General features: G+C 37.4%; 1 protein-coding gene across 1 annotated transcript in view; it reads right to left on the bottom strand.

Annotated features, from left to right (window-relative positions):
- The window catches only part of LOC127414313 (CUB and sushi domain-containing protein 1-like), a 520,597-nt gene that overhangs the window by 317,274 nt on the left and 178,109 nt on the right, over positions 1-25,214 (bottom strand). The window contains exons 4-6 of the mRNA XM_051652256.1: positions 24,042-24,236; positions 22,552-22,759; positions 116-228 (exon numbers count right to left, since the gene is read on the bottom strand). Of these exons, the coding sequence (XP_051508216.1) occupies positions 116-228; positions 22,552-22,759; positions 24,042-24,236 (516 nt within the window). The remainder of the gene's footprint in view (positions 1-115; positions 229-22,551; positions 22,760-24,041; positions 24,237-25,214) is intronic.

Genomic DNA, 25,214 nt, shown 5'->3' with positions numbered 1-25,214 from the left:
ATTTAGCTACAGCAGAACATGCCAAAGGATGTGCTGTCTATCACTGCCAAGTGTCCCATATCTACCAACACTGAACACTCTCTCCTCTAGTGTCCTACACAGACTGACCCCTTACCTTGGTACTGGGCACTAAATCCTTTCCTGCGATGGTTGCTGTCAGACGTGAAATGAAGCCGCAGCCAATTCTTGCTACTAATGACAGGAGACGGCAGATTCATTCCAGTGAGCCTGAAAAGAAACAAGATTCTCATTTTAGAAAGCAAAAGTGTGTACAATCAGCTAAGAACTGTGTTACAATCATTACAAAAATAAGATTTACTAATGAGAACATAATTACACACATGTGCACATACAGTGGCCCAAAAAGTATTTGGACTCTTACAGTAAGTCGAAGAAATGTCTAAGATAACACAAGCACTAAAAGAAGTCTGTTAGGTTTCAAATTGTAAAGCATCATATATCGGGGGGCCTGAGTAGCTCAGCAAGTAAAGACGCTGACTACCACACCTCGCAAGTTTGAATCCAGGGCGTGCTGAGTGACTCCAGTCAGGCTTCCTGAGCAACCAATTGGCCTGGTTGCTAGGGTGGGTAGAATCACGTTGGGTTAACCTCTTCATGGTCGCTATAATGTGGTTCTCGCTCTCGGGTGGGGTCGTGGTGAGTTGTGCGTGGATGCCCCGGAGAATAGCATGAGCCTCCACATGCACTATGTCTCAGCGGTAACGTGCTCATCAAGTCACATGATAAGATGTGCGGATTGACGGTCTCAGATGTGGAGGCAACTGAGATTTGTCCTCCACCACCCGGGTTGAGGCGAGTCACTATGCCACCACGAGGACTTAGAGCGCATTGGGAATTGGGCATTCCAAATTGGGGAGAAAAAAAAACCAAACATTATATATATGGTTTGAAATAAAGAGAAATGGTTTTGTGAAACTTTCTGGTTGCCAAATGTTAATGGAACATGTTCATAGTTTATGTGCTGAACTACACATGTGGTTACTCTGTTAGGACACCTGTGAACTTGAGGGGAACTGACTTCATACATCCACTAAAAACCACAATGACACCAGATGGTTAAATGTCATTGCAAAAATGCAGAAGTAATGTCAGGTTAGTTCTGGGAAAACCCTGGCATTGTTTGTTTGTCACTTGGTTTGATATTTGTAATCTAACGCAATGACATTCAGACAATGTAAATGGCACTTACTGTAAGTGTCCACAAACTTCAGGGACCACTGTATATGGGTAGTTGACAAATGACATGCATTTTTTTTTCTTTTATTTATTTGTATAAGTAAAAGTGTATATTTTTAGATACTGTTACTGGTCGCCACATTTACTGTAACATGTAAGCGCATACATATATATACTCTGAAAGCTGAAAGATCATTTAAGTAAAGATATACATTTTATTCCAACGAATGAAAATTTAAGAAAATGTAATTATCATTCCTTGTGCTGTTATATTCACCTACTTTAGTCAATCCAAACCATTACTGAGTGTAGAAATGTGAGTTTGATTTGTAATCAGTCTCATTAATATTGTTCCTTTTATGTTGTTACCTAATATCTCAAACTGCCCCATCTCTCCAATTCTGCTCAGCATGCCAAATTATTTCATCCGTATCCCCCTTTATCATTCCAGATAATTATGGCAGAGATGAGCAGAAGACTAAATTAAAAGTTCTATGCAGGCCTGAGTAAATATGTGTCCCTGCCGTCTCCTAATTATGCTTCTTGTCGGCTGCTCTGCATTTCCATTGCAATATTTCAATTCACAGCAGTGTGCTGCTAATTTCATTTGTGAGATATGGAAACCCAAGGGCTTCTCTGCTTCCTTTGAAATAACCATTTTACTTATATACAATCACTACCGCATTTTAAAGTGATAGCTCACCCAAAAACAAGAGTTCTGTCAATTTAGTACTAAATACTCACCCTCACCCTCTTGTTGTGAGCTTTTTTTTTCTTCTTCTTCTATTTCAGTGGAACACAGAAACAATATTTAAAAAAAATCTTCACATATATTTTTTCCCCCACATAACAATAGATCATCATGACCAAACACGCAGAATAAAGCACTGTAAACAGTGTAGAAGTAAACCATTTCACTATTTTCCAAGACCAAATTTCACATCATTATTCACTGATAATCATGACATCAATCCTGTGCTGCAGGCCTAAAGACTTGCAAAATTTCACATGGGTGTTTTACTTCATGGTGTGGTGCCTTTTTAGAGCGTGACTGCTGTCATTATGAACTGTTATTTGAAAATCGGCTGCATGAATATTCTTTAAAAATCTCCTTTTGTGGTCAGTGAAAAAATAACAACAGCATACTGGTTTGAAACAACATGATGGTAGTTCGTAATTACGGACATTAATTCATGGGTAAACTATTCTTTCACAGGAATATTCCGGGTTCAATACAAGTTAAGCTTGAGGCACTTACAATGGAAGTGAATGGGGGCCAATTTTTAAACGTTAAAATACTCACTGTTTTAAAAATATAGCCACAAGACATAAACAATATGCATGTAAACATGATTTTAGTGTGATAAAATCTCTTACTAACCTATTCTGTGTAAAGTTATAGCCAATTTTATACCTTTGTTGCCATGACGTTGTAATGTCAACAAACCCTAAATTGATTGTACAAATTATGATTTAAACAGCTTTACAGCTCAAATAATACATACGTTTAAATAAAATAATTAATTATACATTTCTGCCTTAAAACCCTCCAAAAATTGGCTCCATTCACTTCCATTGTAAGTGCCTCACTGTAACCTCCATTTTTGCTTTTTTTAAAGAAAAGGAGGGACGAGTCTAAATTAATTTTTGTGGTAATCAACATTATGCCACAAATGCTGTTGATTGAGCTTAACTTGTATTGAACCCAGAATATTGCTTTAATACACCGAGAGAAGTCATTGGTAAGACAAAAGATAAATCTACTGACTTTACTGTGAGAGCAAATAATCTGTGCTTGTTTCCTCAATACAAACTTTGATGTTTTTACCTGCTGCTATTTCTGTCTTGTTTTTGCCTTTTCTTTTGTTCTGTTTTTTAAAACATATTCCAGGGAGCTTATTAAAACTTCACCTCACCCTTCTTTGTGAAACGTAAGGAGTAAACTTTATGTTCCCTGTTGTATATGCTTGGTTTAAGGAACTGTCTTGAGTTTACCTACGCACCTCTGAAAGGGCCCTTAGTGTGAAGCCATGATGGTAATGGTTTGAAACATCTACAGCTACAGTCCTGGAGCAATATTTTTTTTTTCTTTTTTTTTTTTTCTTTTCTTTTTCTTTTTTTTTTTTTTTTTGTGATTATTTTTTCTGCTTCCTTTCTACAACCAAATTTTTTTAATTTTTATTTCCAAACTTTTATGACTTTCTTTCAAAATAGAAGTTTATCAGAATGTCTGAGCTGCTCTTTTCCTAAGATGAAGGTAAATGGAGACTAGGGTCTGTCAAGCTCAAGAATGAAAAGAGAGGGGGAAAAAAGACCATAAAAGTAGTTAATACGACTAAACAAAAAACAAAGCAAACAATGAACATTCTGCTATAAATTTCTCATTTTGTGTTCCAAAGAAAACAAATGTCATAAGGGTTTTGAAACACAAGAGTAAATGATGAACTTTAATTTTTGGAAAAAGTATTTGATGAATATGTTATTTGAAAGGAAGAAAAAATGGTCACAAATCAAAGACGACACTAAATCCAATTAAAAGACTACACGGACTCTTGACAATAATCATTCATATCCTTAACAAGCATTAATGATGGCAGCTACAGCACAGTCATTAGCGTATAATTTAATATTTCATCCCAAATCAGAGCTCCATTTCCTTGATGAGGAAACTATTTTGTTTTTGCCACAGAGTTCTGAGAAAGTCTGAGATAGTTCTTGTCTCTGTACTATGCATGACTGTGAATCTCATGAAACCTGCCAAGAACATGTCGGGGTCATATTTCACCCCAAAATAAAATGAAAATTAATCCTATTTTAGGACCATTAAGTATGTGTGCATTGTGTGTGTTTATCAAATGTGACCTGGAGATGTACGTATTTGTAAGATTAACACAAATATATATATATATATATATATATATATATATATATATATATATATATATATATATATATATATATATATATATATTTTTTTTTTTTCTTTTTTTTTTTTACTCAATTTTAAAATCACAAGACTGATTTCAATGTTTTTGAACAAATTCAGCAGAAAATCGTACATTAATTTCAAATAACAGGTACGCCACAGCCACTGAACTGACAGGCTGTTTTCTGGTGGAACTGAACGCAGTCGTATGGTAGAAACCTCAAAACTGCAGTGACTTGCAATGTACGCAGCTGCTGTGTGAACTCCCCTATTTCTTTTGATGAAAGTGAAGTTCAACAGAGCATGAAAAGTAGGTTGAGCTGAGGAGGCAAAGGAGTAAGAAAGTGAAATGAGTGTGCTTTACAAGAGGCAGGCAACAGAGAATTAACCTGACAAAACAAACTCAGTCTGTTTGAAAAGTGCTGTGTAGATCACACAAGACCTGAAACATTGGGACAACAGCACAATCTGGAATACAACATGTGAAATGTAAAAATGTGGAGGAATTCTCATCAAGAAAGGACCAAAAAAAATAAATCTTGTATCAATAATTTACGTCAATGTACAGTTAAATACTTTATTAAGACATACAATTATTATTATTATTATAAAATTTATCACAGTCTGATAAATTATAATGTTAGTTTTAGGGAAGTCATAAATAAAGATTGTGTTGAGCAGCTGAGGAGATCTGAGGCCTTCAAAGAGAACAGCCTTTATTTTATTCACAAGTTATAGCCAAATTTATTCAAGCTCTTGCTACAGAGTCAGAAAGGTCACGAGAATAGGGCCACTTTCATGACTGCTGCCAATAACTGATGAAGATCAAGTCCACAGACTACATCATGACTGCACAAGCAGATGGGAGGGGAATCTTATATATATATATATATATATATATATATATATATATATATATATATATATATATATATATATTTCATTTGAATTGCAGATTATAAGTCCTTCAAAAACCCACGATTCCTTCAAAATCAATCAGTGACAAATGAGCTTCATTGCACTTCAACAGTATCAATGCATTTGTTTTTGTTGTTGGCTGTAATATCTCAGCCATATATATATATATATATATATATATATATATATATATATATATATATATATATATATACTGTATATATATACTGTATATATAGTACTGTACAGAAGTTTTAGGCACTAGTGAAAAATGTTGCATAGTGAGGATGTCTTAAAAAAAAAGAAATGCCATAAATAGTTTTCATTTATCACTTAATGTCATACAAAGTCCAGTATACATAAAAAAGCTAAATCAATATTCGGTGTGACCACCTTTGCCTTTAAAACAGCACCAATTCTCCTACTGACACCTGGACACAGTTTTTCTTGGTTGATGACAGATAGGATGTTCCAAGCTTCTTGGAGAATTCACCACAGTTCTTCTATCTATTTCAGCTGTCTCAATTGCTTCTGTCTCTTCATGTAATCTCAGACTGACACGATGTTCAGTGGGGGGCTATGTGGGGGCCATGACATCTGTTGCAGGGCTCCCTGTTCTTCTATTCTAATCTTTTCTATTAGCAAAAAGGGATGTTTGGAAGTCTAACATTTATATTTCCTATTGACACTAAAGCTGAAGATACAAATAACCATCTTAAGACAAATGCTTTTGTGAAACATTTTGTGAAAAGACTTTTGGACAGTACTGTATATACTGTATATATATATATATATATATATATATATATATATATATATATATATATATATATATATATATATAATGTAAATAAAGAATAATACATATTCACACATTTCTCCAAGTTATCACTTTTTTGGACTTGTTTACTGCACCCATGGCAAGAAAACGACACCAAAGTTTGCATGATTGGTCATGAATGTGCTTCGCCATTACATAATAAAGGTTTAAAGTTCCTTTACTTTTTGGATATTTTCATATAAACTCCTGACACAAATTAAGAAATGACTCTTGCTATAACATTCTATTGTAAAACAGTAGTAAAATATCGAACCCTTAGAACATTCTGATGCAAAACAGTAGCCCTAAAAAGGTATTTGGACACTTTAAGTCACATCTTAAGTATCATTGCTTTAGATAACAAATGGCATGACATTACATTCTATGACAGTACAATATGCAGTAAATTATATGTAATAAATGATCATTTTAAACAAACAGACCTCAGGACACTAGTGTGTTGATCTTGTGCATGACAACAGGTTAAATGTGACTAGATTAGCCACATTCAAAGCTGTTGTAAAATGCCAAGATATAGCTCCCACAAACCTCTGTGTCAATGCTAACGGCACCCTTTAACGGTGGTAAAACTACTGTAATGCACAGCCTTGCTTACATTTATTTTTATGCACAATTTGACTGGCAAAAGAGACTTTTGAGATTTTGTATTCTCTCTCTCTTCTCCTAACTGAAAAAACTTGACATGTAAGTCAGCCGGCGACTGTCCGCAAGGCCACTGCTCTGGAAATTGCTTTACTGAAGTCAAAGTAATCAGAAGGGTTCCTCGGAAAAGGATGCACTCTAAACATTAGCTTTCAAATTTGACCACCTGTCAGCTGTCCATCTCTGCACCAAATCTCATTCCCTCATGTCTACTTGAATATCTGTCACAGACTTTCACTCAGGGCACTACAATTGAAAAAGCTCAAACTGTATTCACTGGAATTGCTCAAAAATAGGCAAGAGGCAAAACTTCATTCCTCTGAATAATACTGCTTAGACAACGATTTGATAGCCTGCAATTTTGTCCCCTATGGTTAAGAATACGGTTGTCATAAAATTTTGGCTGGTCATACATGGCGATTCAAGGGATAGTTCAGCTAACAATGAAAATTCTATCATCATTTACTCGCCTTCATGTTGTTTCAAAACCCACATTACATTCTTTATTCTGCTGAGCATAAGAAGAGAAACAGTAGGAGAAAAGTATGTTGACGCTACTCTTTTATCCAAACAATGAAAGTAAATGAAGATTGAGGCTGTCAGTCTATAACTTTGTACCTAATAGCTCAATAGCTCAATTAATATACTGTATGTTTCTAATGATTTGAGTTTGAGTAAATTGGGTTATTTATTTATTATTTTTTTCAAATCTCTAACCATAAGTATGAGCAACAGTTGTAGTGATAGTTGCATTAGCAAGCATCGCTATTAAAATGTAATTTTCTTTAAATATACTGAAATTATTATTATTATTATTATTATTATTTTAAATTAGAATAGAACAGTTATAGTTATGTCCTAATTTAATTGCTTGCATGTTATTAAAATGCACAATGATTAAGGCTATTTCAAACAATCACAATTAGATTAAATAATTGTGAGCGGATGGTTGAAAACAAACAAATAAGAAATGATCTTTTACATGTAGAAAATGAAGCCTATTTTAGTGCCATTAAGATTTTTTACATAATAACATTATTTTCAGGACACTTACTAAAATGTTCCTCCTAATTCTCATAATTTTTGTCGAAGGAGCCTTTTAACCCTCATTTAGGGTAAAAGGCCCCCAGGGGGGTTATATTGATTCAGTGTAGATAACAGGGCAATAGTTATAGTGCAAAATTTGTCAACTTTTGCAAGTGCTTTTGAGACTGCAAGATGCTGAGTAAGAAATTAAGATAATGCTTATTTAAAATAGCCACTTCAGACATTTTATTATATCTTAAGTATTCCATAAACTAATGAATCCCCATTTTGATTGGATGAGTCAATGTGAGCCCACTTTGAACATTCTTCATAACAAATCTATTCCCCCCATTAAGAAAAACAATGTGTTTAATAGTGGCCTTTAGCTCCTGCAACAGGGGGGCTTTTATCCCAAATACTATCCTTTCACTTATTAGGCAGTTATTGAAAAACTTTTGATTTAATAACCTTGAACAAAGCTAAAAGTAACACATATTTTGTCTCACAATTAATGTATTAATTTCAGGGATTTTCATTAACTACAAAAATAAAAAAATAAAAGATTTATATATATATATATGTATGAAATATTGTATAAAATTGCCTCAAAATCAGACTTTAGACATTACACACAATGATCTTGGATCTGGAAAATGTTCAACACACTCTCACGGCGAAATCGTCAAGATCCGTACGACTTTTCTAAATTTTGCTAATTCGTATGATATCGTGCGACCGCACTCGTTTGAATTCTATGACTTTCACTACAGCCAATGACGCTGGACATTGATTCCATCTAATGCACGACAATTACTTGCTTCTGTCACACACAACAGCTTCCTATCATGTTTACACACTCTACTGATTGGTTAAGTTTAGATGTGTCTTTAACCCCAGGGAGCCTTTAGCCCCGTTGTACCCTATTTATACTTCACAGTAGTAGTACTCTCTTTGCACTGCCTTTCATATTTTGCACAAAACAATTTACTGAACAACAGCATATTGTTAATATAAACAATAAAAAAAGAGATATGCTACAGTAATGAGAATCGTCATTAAAACAATGGCAATAGTACAAGTAAAACGTCCAGATGCATTTTATATCATGAGATTACTGGGTAAAATGTGCTTAAGTGTCCTGAAAATAATGTCACAATACAAACAAACCTAAGGGTCCTAAATGTAGGCATAATTTTCCTTATGCAAAAAAATTAAATAAAAAGTAAAATGTTTTTTTCTGTATTGATTTGGAGTTAAATGTGACCAGGACATTTTCTTGACATGTGTCATGAGAATCACCCAATCATGTAATATAAGCGACAGACATAGTTAAAAAGATAATGTTCATGCGATTGGGGCATTATTACTGCTATCCAGAGAAAAATTAAATTCTTTGGAGTGTAAGAATGAACAACCTTCTTAAACTTTACCTACAGCCAAAACCTCCCCAGTAGCCCATATAAAGGATCATAAACCTCTATTCTGCTTGGGGCTGGCTTTGCCAAAATCATTTCAGCTACTGGTTACACTTGGTTAGCCTTATTTTAAGAAAGAGTGCCATGTTTTTTTTTTTTTTTACCATTTCATACACATGGTCCACACACACACACACACACACACACACACACACACATACACTCTTACTGTATCTTGTGCCGTAATCAACTAGCCGTGTAACCGTAAGACACTGGAGACTATTCAGAATTATAGGAGCAAACATAAACATATAGACAGACAACAGCACTGTTCAATGGAACTATTGATTTCCCAGTGTTTGTTTCTCCAACACCTCTGAGGGTTGAAGTAGTTTAAACATTTCCTCTCAAAGAGGATGTCTGAGAGCTTTACGGTCACATGATGCAGGTGTAAAGACCGAGTTACAGACGAGTTATTCTAGTCACACAGCTATGGCATTTCACAAACAGGCCGCAACACTTTCATATGGATTACTGAAATGATGGCTCGCCGAGTCTCTTCCATGACATTCACAAGCATTTTCAGTATTGATCTCATTTCAGTGGCATTAAAAGAAGCCCTGGCCTGATTTTAATGGGATGAGCAGTATATTTTGACTGTAGAAATCTCACTGAATATTTTTGAGATGCCCGATCAATCAAACTGACTCCAAAAGGGCAGCGAGTATTTATTTTCTGATCTATGTCGGTCTGGTGTGGTTGAATGTGGTGGCCGGCTCTATGCATGTTTCTGTTATAGAGTCATTGCTGTGCTCTTGTGATTTGATTTGTCTGTTCCATACTCTGGGCTTTATGCTTTATTGTGTATTGATGACATTGTTTAATATGTTTGCTAATTAATGGAGGTGAATCACGGTTGACTATTATCAACAGCAGATTATCAGTTCATAAAAACGTACTTTACGTCCCGTTCCTTACACAGTGTTATATTACGATATCTAAACACTTTTAATATAGCACACGACTGCGATACGTTTGAACATTTGTATTACATAACCAAATGAACAATGTTCAGCCATGCAACAGTCATTATGTGGTGCAAGCTGATAGGTTCTTTGACTTGTTACCTGTTAGCCATATGGCTCGCACACACGTGACATGATAAGCCAACTGGCTTGCATGGTTTAAGCTGATTGGTCCTTGGACTTGTAATAGGGTAGCCAATCTCAATTTTTTCTCTGAAACCCACCTCCACCCCAGCTTCACATGTCTAGATCTGCTACATGGGGATTGTTTGTAATGTCCATTTGTGAACCAGCAAGTCGTATATGCTCAATGCAGCATGTTTTGCGTTTTGTCTAATTGTGCAGCAGCAGCAGCAGCATGCTCCACATGATAACTCAGTGTGTATGTGTATTTTCATGCAGTAGCAAGCCTCCTTACTTGCTCTGTAGCAGCGTAGCAGATCTAGTCTACCAAGACCAATATCCTATCAATATGTCATTCGCACGTTAATATGCTAAATCTTTCCAAGACTTGTCATGACTGAACTGCATTTAAAAACTTGTTCAACATGATTGAATTGCATGGTAGCTCAACTGATAAAGCATTCCACTTGTGATGCAAAGGACCGGAGTTCGAGTCCTGAAGAGCACATGAGTTGACATGTGAGCCAAAAGCATCACAGACACACCACAAAATGACATGGTTGTTTCAGCGATTCGTTTTTCACATAACATTTGCTTTTTGTGACACTATCGGTTAGGTTTAGTGTATGGAGGTGCATTTTGTTGATATAAAACTCTAAATAGTATTAACCTCATAAACCTCATCTGTTTGGAACAAAATTTAACTCGCTTTTAGCGCCACACAGTGGACATTTCACCTCAGAACTGCCACAAAATGTGTTATGAAACACGTATTATCGTTTTGCAAAAATGTCGCTATAGTTACAACATTTTCATGAGATCAGGCTGGATGTAATTAAATCCTTTACCCTAAAATTTGACAAGCAAATCGTCCTACACCATTTGTGCTAAAATAACTAAAATCATGTAATTTCTGACAATACAGACAATAAAAAAAAAATAAATGTGTACGATAAAAATTATTTTGAACGATCAACCAAAGCCATATCTAGGGGCCAGAATATCATAGCCATTCATCATCATAATAATCATCATCATTATATATTTTATTTTAAGGTTAAAACTTCAATTTGATAAATTACTTATTCTAACAGCATGTGTATTAATGTAATGTTCAGGGTTCAGTACAAGTTAAGCTCAATTAACTGCATTTGTGGCATAATGGCACTTTTTTTTTCCGACTCATCCCTTGTTTATTAAAAAAAGTGATTATAGTGAGTCACTTACAATGGAAGTGAATGGTGCCAGTCCATAAATGTTAAAATACACACTGTTTTAATAGTATAGCTACATTACAAAACGTAAACACTATACTGTACATGTTAACATGATTTTAGTGTAATAAAATCGTTCACAAACCTTATCTGTGTAGACTTACAGTATATCCAATACCGGGATTACAAAGTTGTAATATTGGATATAACTTTACACTCATAAGGTTAGTAAATAGTTTTATCACACTAAAATCATTTTGAAACGTAAAATGTTTACGTCTTGTGGCTATTCTTTTGAAACTGTGTATATTTAAATGTTTATGGCCTGGCCCCATTAACTTCCATTCTAAGTGACTTACAATAAATGTGATTTTTGTTTCTTTATATATATATATATATATATATATATATATATATATATATATATATATATATATATATATATATATATACATATATAAATGAGGGACAAGACTGAATTATTTTTTGTGTTTATCAACATTATGCCACAAATGCTGTTAATTGAGCTTAACTTGTATTGAACCCGGCACGTTACTTTGGCTAAACACTATGTGATATGACACAAAAAAGACAAATCGTCATTCACAGTTATTTGTATGACAGTGAATCATCAGGCAAAATTCAAGATCATGACCACATTAATAGCATGAGATTCCTATTTATGAAACATAACTGTATGCTGCTACTGTTTATTTTAAGAATACATATTCTGATATTACCATTCTCATTCAGTGTGAATAGCTTCCGCTGTTATTTCATCAGCAGCCCAGAGCAGTAATGTTATTGCAACTTTGTGTAGTTTCGAGCCTGTGTTTTGGTGAAGCGGAAAGCAAATTTATTTGCGAGGGTGCCAAAGTGACGGCACTGCCTCGATGCGCCGTGCGTCAAGCGCGACAACATGTTTATTCACTGAGTTTGAAGTTAATAGAGTTCAGATCAGGCAGCGTCTTCTTGCATGATACTCTCTTATTAAGCTGAGACTTGAGATTTGGTCGCGATTGCAAAGCTTTGAAAAGACAGAAAAGAATGGTAAAGCATCCACTTGATGAAGTGAATTAAAAAGGAAACAGGTGGGGAGAGAAAACAATGGAAAGCATTAAAGCAGTGAGAAGTGATCATCAAGTTGACAACTGCAAGAACAAATTCAAACTGTCGCAGAGCATGTGAAATGTTCCCTAAATAGTCAGTGGGATAAATTGAGATGCCACATCATATTCTTCGGGAGTGTATGCACCTAAAACAAAAGGCATTTTAGTACAGGACTAGTTTTCCCTAAGGAGGAGAGGAACATTTGTGTTTCACAGATATGTTTTGTGATTTTAAAGGAAAAGTTCACACAAACATTTTACATTTACAATGTTGTTCCAAGTTTGTATGTTTATATTATTATTATTATTAAAGGTGCTGTAAGCGATTTTAGCATTCTGAAGCTTTTATGTGACTGAGCCGTTGAAATAGCCACACCCCCTCATTCCAAAACCTCACCCTCCAAAGATAATTTTGAGATCAAAACCGAACAAAAGAGCAGCATTTGTTCCTGTGGCTGTCAAATTCAAAAGTGGCACAATAGCGCCCTCAACTGTCAAACAATATGAATCATAGCCTCAATAGCTGCGTTTACATGGACCCTGGTAATCCATTTGTGATTGGACTAGAAGCTCAATCCGAATAAAAAGTCTCATGTAACCACGTCAAACGGATTAAATTGGCCACATCCGATTTAAATTTCATTCGGATTGTAAGGGGTGGTGTAAACCTTTTCTAATTAGTTTGAAAAGATGATTTTTGCCATGTAAACTCTTGATCGTTTTGCTTTGTGAAACTGGGACAATCTGCGCATGTTCAGTACTGACACAGTAATGGCGTCATGACGTTTCACGCACAATGACACACTTTCATTACAGTGGGCATATTTGTGACCATCAGCGTAAGGAAGCAACAGCGCTGAATGGAGAAACACCTGTGAAATGACGTCAATAAAAGCTTCCAAAAATATACATTTAAATATATTTTATTCACAATTTATCTCCTTATGCCCGCCAGTCTGATGTGTGATCGGTGAGCACACACACCCAGTGTTATATCACCGTAAACATCTCTCATTTAGGAGTTACAAATGTTTGTGTTGTTTTCTGGTTTGATTCAGTCACTATATTACTAAACGTCTGTGATGATCCCACCTATGAATGTAAGATCTGCTTTTAGCTCATAAAGAGAAAGCAACCGAGGCAAAAAAACCTATGCAAATTATTAATTATTACTATTGTGTTTTATTTATGTTGTCATGCATAAGTTGTCTCTTTTGTAGCTTAGTTAATGTAAATAATTACAAAAATATCCAGCATTTTACATATCAACTTGCTGTGTAAATGTGACTATTTTTACATTGTAATCTGGTGGCGTGAATAAATTCTGTGCTTCAAAATTGTATGTGTTGTTTAATGACTAACGCTAGTATTGTCACAGTCAGTCACCGTTATGTTCTTAAGGACTCTTATTTTGATATGATTTTTGTCTTCTGTTATTAGTTTGCCCAAAACTACATTTCCCATGGTGCACTGCCCTCATCACAGCCATCTGTTCCCCATCTTCCTCACCTGTTCCCTATTCCCTCATCAAGCACCAGTTTATATATATAACCTCTAGTTTTTATCACTCTTTGTCAGTTCCTGAGTTACCTAGTGAGTTTCCTAGTACGTTTCCTTGTATGTTCCTTAGATCATAGTTAATGTGTTCATGATATTGTTTGGTTCTTTGTATGACTCCACGTTGTTTTGTATAACCTTCATCACATTCATTAAAAGCCTGCATATAGATCCATCACCTCCCATCTCATCTCTGCTACAAATTATTACAGAAGAATTGACCCCCACAAATGGATCTAGCAGCTGTTAAGATTACCCTCCTCACACAAGGGGACCGTCCAGTGGAGGATCATGTCCGTGAGTTTCTTAAACTGGTTAATTTAGTGCACTATAATGACCGCTCTCTGGTGATTTACTTCAGAGCTGGTCTAAATAGTGCACTAAATTAGCCAGTTCAAGAAACCTCTGGCAGATCCTCACTGGACATTGTGTGAATATGTGGAGGTGGCTCTGGAACTTTGTGGCTCACCTTTTACTGTAGGTAAAGAGGATGAGGACAATGATTCACCTCCCACAGTGAACACCCCACAGCCTACCACTGCCCCTTGCTCCACGCCTGCCACAGCCAACGAGCCAACAGCCATGCCTGCCACGGCCAATGAGCCAGCGTTGCAAGCCTTGTCCATCCCAGAACCAGCTCTCGCTGAGCTATTAGACCTGGAGTTGGTTCCCACCCTTGTGCCCACCCCGAGTACTCTTCTTCCTCGGCTGGTTCCATCGAGCTCCTCTTCTCCGCTGGTTCTGTCCAGCACGATGGCCCTTCCTCCTCTGCTGGTTCCGTCCAGTGCGATGGCCCTTCCTCCTCCGCTGGTTCTGTCCAGCATGATGGCCCTTCCTCCTCTGCTGGTTCCGTCCAGCACTATGGCCCTTCCTCCTCTGCTGGTTCCGTCTACCACGATTGCCCTTCCTCCTCCGCTGGTTCCATCCAGCATGATGGCCCATCCTCCTCTGCTGTTTCCGTCCAGCATGATGGCCCTTTCTCCTCTGCTGGCTCCACCCAGGACATTAGCTCCTCCTCCTCCTCCAGATCAGCTGGTTCCCCTCAAGTCACCGGCTCGACCGTCACCCCCTGTGACATCTCAGACAAGGGCAAATACCGACCCTCTGGCTCCGCCTAGGCCCTCCTAGCCCTGGATTCCGCTTCGGCCCTCCGATCCCTCGACATCACCCTGGCTCTACGTCCCCTCGGCTCCACTGTGGTCCTCCAGCCTATCGCCTTCACCGTGGTTCCTCGTCCCTCCAGCTCCACCTTGGTCTGTCGGTCACCTGGCTCTGCCTTGGCTCTCCAATCCTTCAGCTCCACTGGGGACCTCCATCCCTATGGCTCCACCTTGGTCCTCAGTCTTCCGATCCCCCGGCTCCACCTCTGACCTCCCTTGGTCCTCCGAGCCTCTGGCTCCACCCTGGTCCTTCGAGCCTTCGGCTACTCTCCGGGCTCCAAGTTCTCCAGTTCCGCCCCTCGAATCTCTCACGACTCCGCCTTCCATGGGTCCGCCCCTCGAGCCTCTAATGACTCCGCCTTCCATGGCTCCACCCCTCGAGCATCTCACGGCTCCACCTTCCATGGCTCCACCCCTCGAGCCTCTCACGGCTTCACCTTCCATGGCTCTGCCCCTCGAACCTTTCATGGCTCCACCTGCCTTCATCGAGTCCCTGCCCTGTGGCCGCCTCCCAGGCCTCCTGAACCTGTCCCTGCTCCTACCCTGTGGCCACCTCCCAGGCCTTCTGACCCTGCTCCTGCCCTGTGGCAGCCTCCCAGGCATCCTGACCCTATCCCTGCCCTGTTCTGTCACAGTCAGTCACCGTTATGTTCTTAAGGACTCTTATTTTGATATGATTTTTGTCTTCTGTTATTAGTTTGCCCCAAACTACACTTCCCATGGTGCACTGCCCTCATCACAGCCATCTGTTCCCCATCTTCCTCACCTGTTCCCTATTCCCTCATCAAGCACCAGTTTGTATATATACCCTCTAGTTTTTATCACTCTTTGTCAGTTCTTGAGTTACCTAGTGAGTTTCCTAGTATGTTTCCTTGTATGTTCCTTAGATCATAGTTAATGTGTTCATGATATTATTTGGTTCTTTGTATGACTCCACATTATTTTGTATAAACTTCATCACCTTAAACTTCATTTTATTTTCACCTTTTTCACCCAATTTGGAATGCCCAATTCCCAATGCGTTTTTAAGTCCTCGTGGTTGCGTAGTGATTCTCCTCAATCCGGGTGGTGGAGGACAAATCCCAGCTGCCTCCGTGTCTGAGACCACCAACCTGCGCATCTTATCACATGGCTTAACATAGCGCATGTGGAGGCTTCACGCCATCCACCATGGCATACACGCTCAACTCACCACGCGCCCCACCGAGAACGAACCACATTATAGCGACCAGGAGGTTACCCCATGTGACTCTACCCTCCCTAGCAACCGGGCCAATTTGGTTGCTTAGGAGACCTGGCTGGAGTCACTCAGCACGCCTTGGGATTCGAACTAGCGAACTAGCAAACTTCATTTCCTTCATTAAAAACCTGTGTATAGATCCATCGTCTCCCATCTCTGCAACAAATTGTTACAAGTATACTGTATAGCCTTCAATTAAATATATACTGTATAGTGACGTTATAGTGCTTTTTATAATATGTGTTATAATCGTCACACATATTACATGGCCATAGTATTATAAATGTAAGTGTTTAATCGCTGCTCTCCCCCATCATCACTGGTTGACTTTGTGATTTTGGCTCTGGTATGTAAACAGCAGTATCACTTTATTAAGCTTTATAACTAGAAACAAAAGTTTTGCTGACATTTGTCACATCCCACAGTGTAGCACACAGAAGGTATGTGGAGTTTGGTCCTGTACTGTATATGGCAGCGATGTCATATAATGATATCACATGAAACAGGTAAATTGGCTTAATTCAAATTCAAAGGCTGTATATTTTAAAACATTATTATAAACAAATGTATTGTTGCTGGAAAAATGAGTAGACTGTATATTTGAACATAATGAATGTAATATGTTCTGCTATTTATGATGTATTGATTATTAAAACTACAAGCTGTCACACATAACATTCATATCCTAATTTTTAGAGAAGCCCGAAATAATTGTGTGCTCAAAGTCAAGTATGAACACCCCTTCAAATGGCAAGGGAATGCTGTATAATTGTGCAGTGTACACGTCACAATAGCAGTTCCGATCTGATGCTTGTTACATATAAAAGCTCACATTAATCTGATCACTTTATGTAGCTGTAGCGCGGAGGAGGGCGGGGCCGGATGGAATGACGGACGCCCGGGGAGTCCCGTCCCTCCTCGCCTTGCAGACGGCGGAAGTTCCCTGCGTCCAGGCGGTCAGGCTACTCCGTCCCCCGGCGGATGGCAGTGGCGCTCCCCTGGGTGGACGGCAGTGTTGAGGACTCTACGACAGGCATCCCTCCTCCCTCCCGGGTTTTCGGCACCAATGTAACACATCAATGGAAAGGAGGAGGCGAGAACCGGCTTGATAATATAAGTAACATTTAATTAAATAAAAAGACACACAAACACATACAGGGCAGCTTCCCATAATTCTCTCTCTCTCGAGCTGCCGTCTTCGGTCGCCTTTTTCCCTCGCTCGCCTCATCAGGCTGATTGGGTTCCGGGCCTCCGTCATTCCGCCCGGCCCCGCCCTCCTCTGCGCTACAGTAGCGTTTATGTAAACAGTACGTTCTGAATCATCAATGATTAAAAAAAACTGTCCATGCAAACGCAGCTAGTGATCCGCTTCAAATACAATGCTATGAGAATGAGCAAATTGATTGACAGGTGGAAAAGCGTCAATATCCGCGGTTTGTAGACACATTTTTGTTTGCTGTATACAAAGTCTACAGCTGTCACAGAGACCGGTGAGATGTCTCAGGACACATATTTAATTAATATCTTTAAGGAAGTAGGAAATGTTTTTGCATACTTTTCCATGAAAAAAAAAATCGCTTACAGCTCCTTTAACATAAACATATGATTTTTTTTTTTATGATTCTTTGCGCATCACATTTCCATACAAAAATGAGCATGTTTGCATGTGAAACGGGAGCCAGCTGGTATGTGATAGCTGTACAGTGTGTGTAAACCTCACACCCCTGGCCTCAAGAAGCACACTAGCAACTGATGCTAGAGCAGGGGTGTCAAACATAAGGCCCGTGGGCCAGATCCGGCCCGCCAAGGTGTCATTTCCGGCCCGCAGGATGATTTGCGAAAAAAAAAATAAAAAAAAATAATGTTTGAAAACATTCACGTTGATTTAGCCTGTAACGAAAGATGTATTCATACTATTATTTTACTAGCAACAGCAGAACAGATAAACATTTAAATTTGTGGTGTTGCATGTAGCTATTTTAGAATTTATTTTAATTACGCGGGACATTCAGCACTTGCAGAGTCACGAATATCAGCGAAAGCCACACATGTCAGAGGGTGACACAAGTTCCATGGCCACACATTCCCACAGTGAAGTTTCTCTCATATAAATAATGACAACATGGACAGGTCCAAGGATAAATATTAGATGTAATAACTGTTCCATTGTTTCCGTCCCATTAAAGTATTATTCATTTTAAGCAGGTTTTACTTCATTGGCATTTATGTTTGGTTTCAGATGGTTTGTTGAGGCTAAAGCTCCAGCCAAAGAGCGAGCGGTTCTCTCTTTTTCTTGTAAATATTATTGCTTGATTCCCTTCAACTAATTGTGTGAGTATTTGTGCTGTAACCTCTGGTTAATGAAATTAGTAAATTCCATGTTTTTCCTTTTGTTCAGAGTAAAATTAGCAAAATTAGGATATTTTACGTATAGTGGTGGGTTAGTGGTGGGTGGCTTATGAAAATCTTGGAGTGACGTCACAAGAAATGCTGTCAGACACAAAGACGTTCGTTTGAAGAAATACACTTGATTATATTTAAAGAACAGATGAAAGAATAAAGCTGTTGATGCATGTGGCTGATTTGCTGTGTATTCAAAGGCGCTCTGCCGCCCATAAGCGCAGTGCTTCTCATGGAACACGTGCATGCAGTTCAGTCATCTGCAAGAACAGTGTTGTCTATGAAAACATTGCAAATGATTTCAGATCATCTCAGGAGGTGCTCTAGTTTAGTTCGCTTGATTTTCACAGAGCAGTTTGCATTTACACGCATTGTGAATGCAACATTGCTTAATTCCAAACATTAGTGGCTGAATATATACAAAGCAAATGACATGCAACGACATTAATTAATTGTCATGTGTGTCATCATAATTCACTACAGCTTCAGAAGTGGTGTTTTATATACCTTTATGAATAATCAAAGGAGCTGGTAAAAAAAAAAAAAAAAATCAAAGTGGCTGGTGAAATTGAGCATTCACAGCCACCTTGGCTGGTGGGCAAATGATTTTTTAATATTTTTACCCCAGTGCTAGCTATGAAAACAACATCTTTCTATTTTCCTGCTCCAATTTTCCTTTGCTCCACCACTGAACTACCAGCGTCACTAAAGAAATTATATTTTACCCAAGTTATGAGATTGCTCTGAATTGAATGACATAAAAAAGCATGCACCGTGAAATAACACCAGAACAGTACGCCTTTCTATTGCGTTGTGTTTGCTGGCTGTACTCAACAACAAACACGGTGACTGGTTTAGTCCGATTCATGAATAAATTACTCTTATGAGCCGGTACATTTAAAACAGTGATTCACCAGCTCACGAGTTCTCATTTTGAATCAGTTTGACAAATCCTTCAGAAAATGAACTTACTGAATTACTCGGAGGGGCTGAATGAATATGTGATTTTCTGCAAGTTGCTCTCAGTCAAGTCAAAATGTTTTGTGTAAAAGTTCATAAAATATAATACAATTTTGTTAAAGATAATTAATAATTTTAATACATAATTTTAAGTTATTTAAAAAAAGTTAAATAATATATATACAGGTGCATCTCAATAAATTAGAATGTCGTGGAAAAGTTCATTTATTTCAGTAATTCAACTCAAATTGTGAAACTCGTGTATTAAATAAATTCAATGCACACAGACTGAAGTAGTTTAAGTCTTTGGTTCTTTTAATTCTGATGATTTTGGCTCACATTTAACAAAAACCCACCAATTCACTATCTCAAAAAATATATATACACACACACACAGTATATACAATTTATAAATCTAAACTTGGCCTCCAAGCAACGTCGCTTGGTCTAATCAGGCCTGTGACCCAAAATGATTTTAACACCCCTGCGCTAGAGGCTGTAGCATTTAGCCTCCTTGTTAGCGCCCACCTCCCATGACACTGGTTAATTTTTGCCCATTATCCCAATTTTCATTGCATGTAAACACCTCTACCAGTGTCATAACTGGCTTATCCAATGTGCACAAGTGTTGTACGCATGTTCGTTTATGGTTTGACGTCAAAAACAGAGAGTAACTAAAATGTTTGAATAAGAAGATTTTCGTAATTATCAGCATTTTGGTGTGCATATGATAGCTTTGTGTATAGGTGTGTTCACATTTACCTTCGCACTGCAAAATTCTGCACGCAAAATACATATTGTGAATTTCACGCGATGGACTTCCAGTGGCGAAGAAGTTCCCCTCGAGGAATTCGCGCGGAGTTGAAGATTGGTGAACTTTGACCAAAAGGAATTTGTTTGGTTTGACAATGCCCTCTGTGTGGGCGGTGGTTTGTACACTTAATAATTATAATGGAAGAGGAAATCATTTTAGCTGTGAGCAACTTTTTAACCTCAATCTCAAAGAGAATATAGTGCAGCATTAAAAGAGGCTGCTTAGCAGTTATTTTTATTTTTTATTTTTTTGCTTATTTCACACATGCTCAACATGCGCCATTGCCTTTTCGTCCGTAATATGCCCTGCCAAGGTATGTGTGACTGCGCCTTTAAGACCAGACTGAAATTTGTCACTTCTTCATACAAAGCTCAGATGGCTCAGAAGATTTGAAATAGATTTAATGTCAAATGGATTACTTACAGAATAAGCTACATTCACACACAGCTTAATTGTTCAGAGGGGGTGCTAATAAAACAATACAATTGTGTAATGAATGCATAAACTGCAGCTATTAACTCGTATCTAAGCAACATGCAGTTTCAGCCATCAAGCATTGTATAGATACAGCACAGGTCCTAAAAAAAGGTGCATACATTTTTCTCAATGGTATTCCACTTTGCCCAGCTCAGGACACTGCCTCAAATTGTTGTCAAAAGCTAAGACTGATAATCGGGACAAAAGGTGTTTTGACTATACCTTCGTCAGGACACGGGACTCGGCCCTTAACATCGGGACTGTCCAGATTTTATTGGGGCATCTGGTCACCGTGATTAAAGCATTTCATAGTTTAAGATCACCATGGTATTTTGTAAAATCACAGTAACCATAAAATTAGTTTGGTTACTTTAGTAACACCATATTACTGTAGTAACACCATGATTAATTGCAAATAAGCTGTGGCTTCCATCAATAAACATGGTTATTACAATATTACTTTAGTAAAAATATTATTAATTTTACCCAGATCAAACCTTTCTCTCAAATCCCCGACCGTCACAGTGACCAAATCCCTGCAAGGCAATCAAACTATATAAATTTATTTATTTATTTCTATTATAAGTAGTATTATAGGGAATATTAAGAGTAGAGACAGGAAACAGGATGGGGAAAAGTGGGACAAAATGGGGAGTTGAACCATGGTCATCCACACAATAAAAGCACATCCACACCATCGTTACACCCCATGCCAGTGCAGCAACACAAGGGGTGCAACTTGTCTTCAGTTTCTGTTTCCACCAGACTGTTGAGTGCAAACAGCAACACTGTTAGAATAGTCACTAAAAATTTTAGCCAACTAAAAATGTTATTTTTTTTATTATTATTATTTAAAAATGTTGGACCAGAAGAAGTGTCTCAGACTATTTTTTTCTAAATGCAATGATGATCGAAGCCCAACCGAAGAACATCTGGGATTTTACTCTACTACAGAATGAGGTCCTTCCGACAAACAGCGCTCCAAAATGTACAACCTCTATAAAGGTTACGCAGCAAATTACCTACAGTCTTATGGACAACGCAGGTGTCCTCTGAGAAATCTACAATATATAGACTGTCTATAATATACAGTATGCTCATTTATTTTGATGAATACTATAATTCAAAATTTTTCATTGCACTGCCTTGTGCACCTTCCAAGTTTAAATTAAAATGTGTCAGATTTTCAATGTGGTCTCAGAATGTGGACCCCCACTGTAAGCGTTGCTTATATCAATTTTGTGATTAACGTGCAGAGCACATGACCTCCTGCAATGCCCACATCCAGACAATAGAGACCATTATTAATTCCCAGTTATTAACTGTAACTCAGTGCCATTCAGAAAACATATTCTGTTCAAACAGTGCTTTAGAAAGACAGCCACTCCTCTCACTATGCACAATACATAAGAGTGATTCTGGAACAGTTCATATGACGCTGCTTTCCAACATAGTCTAGAGAGAACAGATTGTGATGTGTTGCAGCATCAGAGGTCAGTACACTCACCATATTGATGGCGCTTCTGTGCCACTGATCTCTAGAAAGTCATATCGGTCCTCCAGCTGGAAGTCTGTGAAGACCAGGGCGATGGTGTCTCCTGGCTCTGCTAGAATACTCCATGTGCAGTCTGCATTGTTTTCATACTCTGAAGGATAGTGGGGACTTGATATTGTCCCTGTTGTTCCTCTTAACGTCCCGCCACAAGCTCCTTCAGCTGAGCAAAAAAAAAAAAAAAAAAAAAAAAAACATACAGAAGTTGTAAATATGTCATTTAAAAGTAAATTTACCAGCCTGATCTCCAAAAAAAAAAAAAAAATGTGTGACTGTGGTGACATTTTTGCTAAATAATATTATGTTGCTTATTACATGTTTTGCGGCAGTTCCAAGGTAAAATATCCACTGTGTGGCGCTAAAAGCGAGTTAAGTGTTCTCCAGAATAGATTGTGTTTTGCATGTAAATGTATAATCAGTTTTAAATAAACACAACATACCTCCCTACCCTAAACCTTAAACCTAAACCTTACCGATAGTGTCATAAAATCAAATGTGACAAAGAAAACACAGTTCCTGAAGCAACCACGTCATTCTGTTGTGCTTCTATAACACTTTCGGCTCATGTGTCAACTAGCATGCTCTTGTACTCATTTTGCATTGTAAGAGCAACAGTCTTAGTTACTGTGCAATTCAACCATGCATGAATAAGCTTGTAACTGTATTTTAATATATAATGCAGCTATTAAAATATTTCCTTACAAGTCATGAACTATAAGTGTAGTGTCTAAAGTGTTTAGATGTCATAAGATAGCATTGTGAGGAACAGGGTGAAAATGAAATGTTTATGAACTCATAATCTGCCATTTTACTGAAGATTTGTGTGAAAGGGAAGAAAAGTCATTGTTGTTATAGCACCCCTAGTGTTTATTTTACTGCCAAGATACGTAAAACGAGCCACGTAAAGATCGTTTCCTTAGGGATAATACTATAAATCCTGCTTCCTCATTACCATCGGAAGAGCCTAAATTCTCTATATTAAATAGGTATTGTTGACAAAAAAATGTGGGTGTCAAATGTATTCTTAAGTCTGATAAAAATTGTGGATATTCAGAACAAGCTGTTTTTATTTATTTTTATTTTTTTTCAGAGATGAGGAAGTTTTAATCCTTGAAAGTTACAGTATGTTTCCATAGTAGATAAAGCTCTTATATCACAATTTAAGATTGCACTCAAAAAAGCAATTTCTAGCTTATTAAATATCTTAGAAACTAGAAACTGTTATATTCACTATAGAAGTGTAGTGACATTTTTTCATATATATATATATATATATATATATATATATATATATATATATATATATATATATATGCATTTACATTAAATTTCCAGGCCTGGAAATCATGATTTGAAAAATTTCACTGAAAATATTTTCTGGTTTATCATGACTGTGGGAACCCTTGATTTAACCCATTAGTCCAAGTAAGCTTGGAACATCTTACCTCTGCAAAAAGGTGCTGGGAAATCCCATGATGCACCACTTCCTGGGCTCACTATACACGTGAGCACCGCGTGCCCCTCCAGCACATATCCCATCACACAACTGTAGCGGATCTTGTCACCAACGTTGTACCTACTCCCGTGGATTATTCCTCTCGGGATCAAACCTGGATTTCCACACGTGTGACTTGGTAGCACTGGAAAAGAAAACACAAAAACATGTCAGAAACACATTTCTGGGTGAATCTTTTATTAAGGGCACTTTTGACAACTAGACCTCAAACATATCACATATCCTGGAGGATCTGATTCTTATCATGACTTTCAACCGTCGTTGCATATAAAATTGACATGATATAGTAGACATTTGCATGAATATTGTAGTAAATTGTGTTGTAATAGGGCTGTGAATCGATAAAAACAAATAAAAAAATAACTGATTAATCGCACAGTTTTCTGTGATTAATCACAATTAAATTATGGTACATGATACATTACAACAAACATTAAAAATTCCTTATAAATATGTTTACTATATACTTTGTCTGAAATAAATTGATTAGTCATCATTTATTTTAATTATTTAAATATGTACATGTTAAAATGTTAGTTTTTATTTATTTATTTTTTCAGATAGAGTTACTTGGACTTTTTTTTTTTTAAATAATAGGATCAAATAGGCAGATTCAATTCATGTCAAACTTTACTGGCAAGAGAAACTTAAGTGTACACTGCTGAAGTTTAAAATCTCTGGCTGCCATTCGCCTGGTTCACCTCTTGCAGGTGAAGTCTCCATTCTCCATACAGTAAATACGCTCCTGTGCTTATTATGCCCGTGTCGACATGTGACGCACGTAATGAATAAGCGTGCACTGCTTCACACAATCAGTTTCTGTGTGAGGATGTGAGTCGAGCGTGTACCTCCTGAAAATGTACATATGCCAATTTTAGCAACAGAAAGTCAGGAAAAACATTAGTGAAGTTTTGCCCACTGTACAAAGGTACCTTTCTCCTATCACGTGAAGTTTCAGGAAGTAAAAAAAAAAAATACTGCATTAATTGAGTTATTTTATTTTTTTTACATGATAAATTGCCCAGCCCTAAAACAAAAGTAATCAATATAATGTGATATTAAACTTATATTGATAATTCTAAAAAATATGATTTATGGAAGC

This window comes from Myxocyprinus asiaticus, chromosome 23 (genome assembly GCF_019703515.2).
Source record: "Myxocyprinus asiaticus isolate MX2 ecotype Aquarium Trade chromosome 23, UBuf_Myxa_2, whole genome shotgun sequence".
NCBI lineage: Eukaryota > Metazoa > Chordata > Actinopteri > Cypriniformes > Catostomidae > Myxocyprinus > Myxocyprinus asiaticus.
This window is presented reverse-complemented; position numbering and strand designations above follow the sequence as displayed.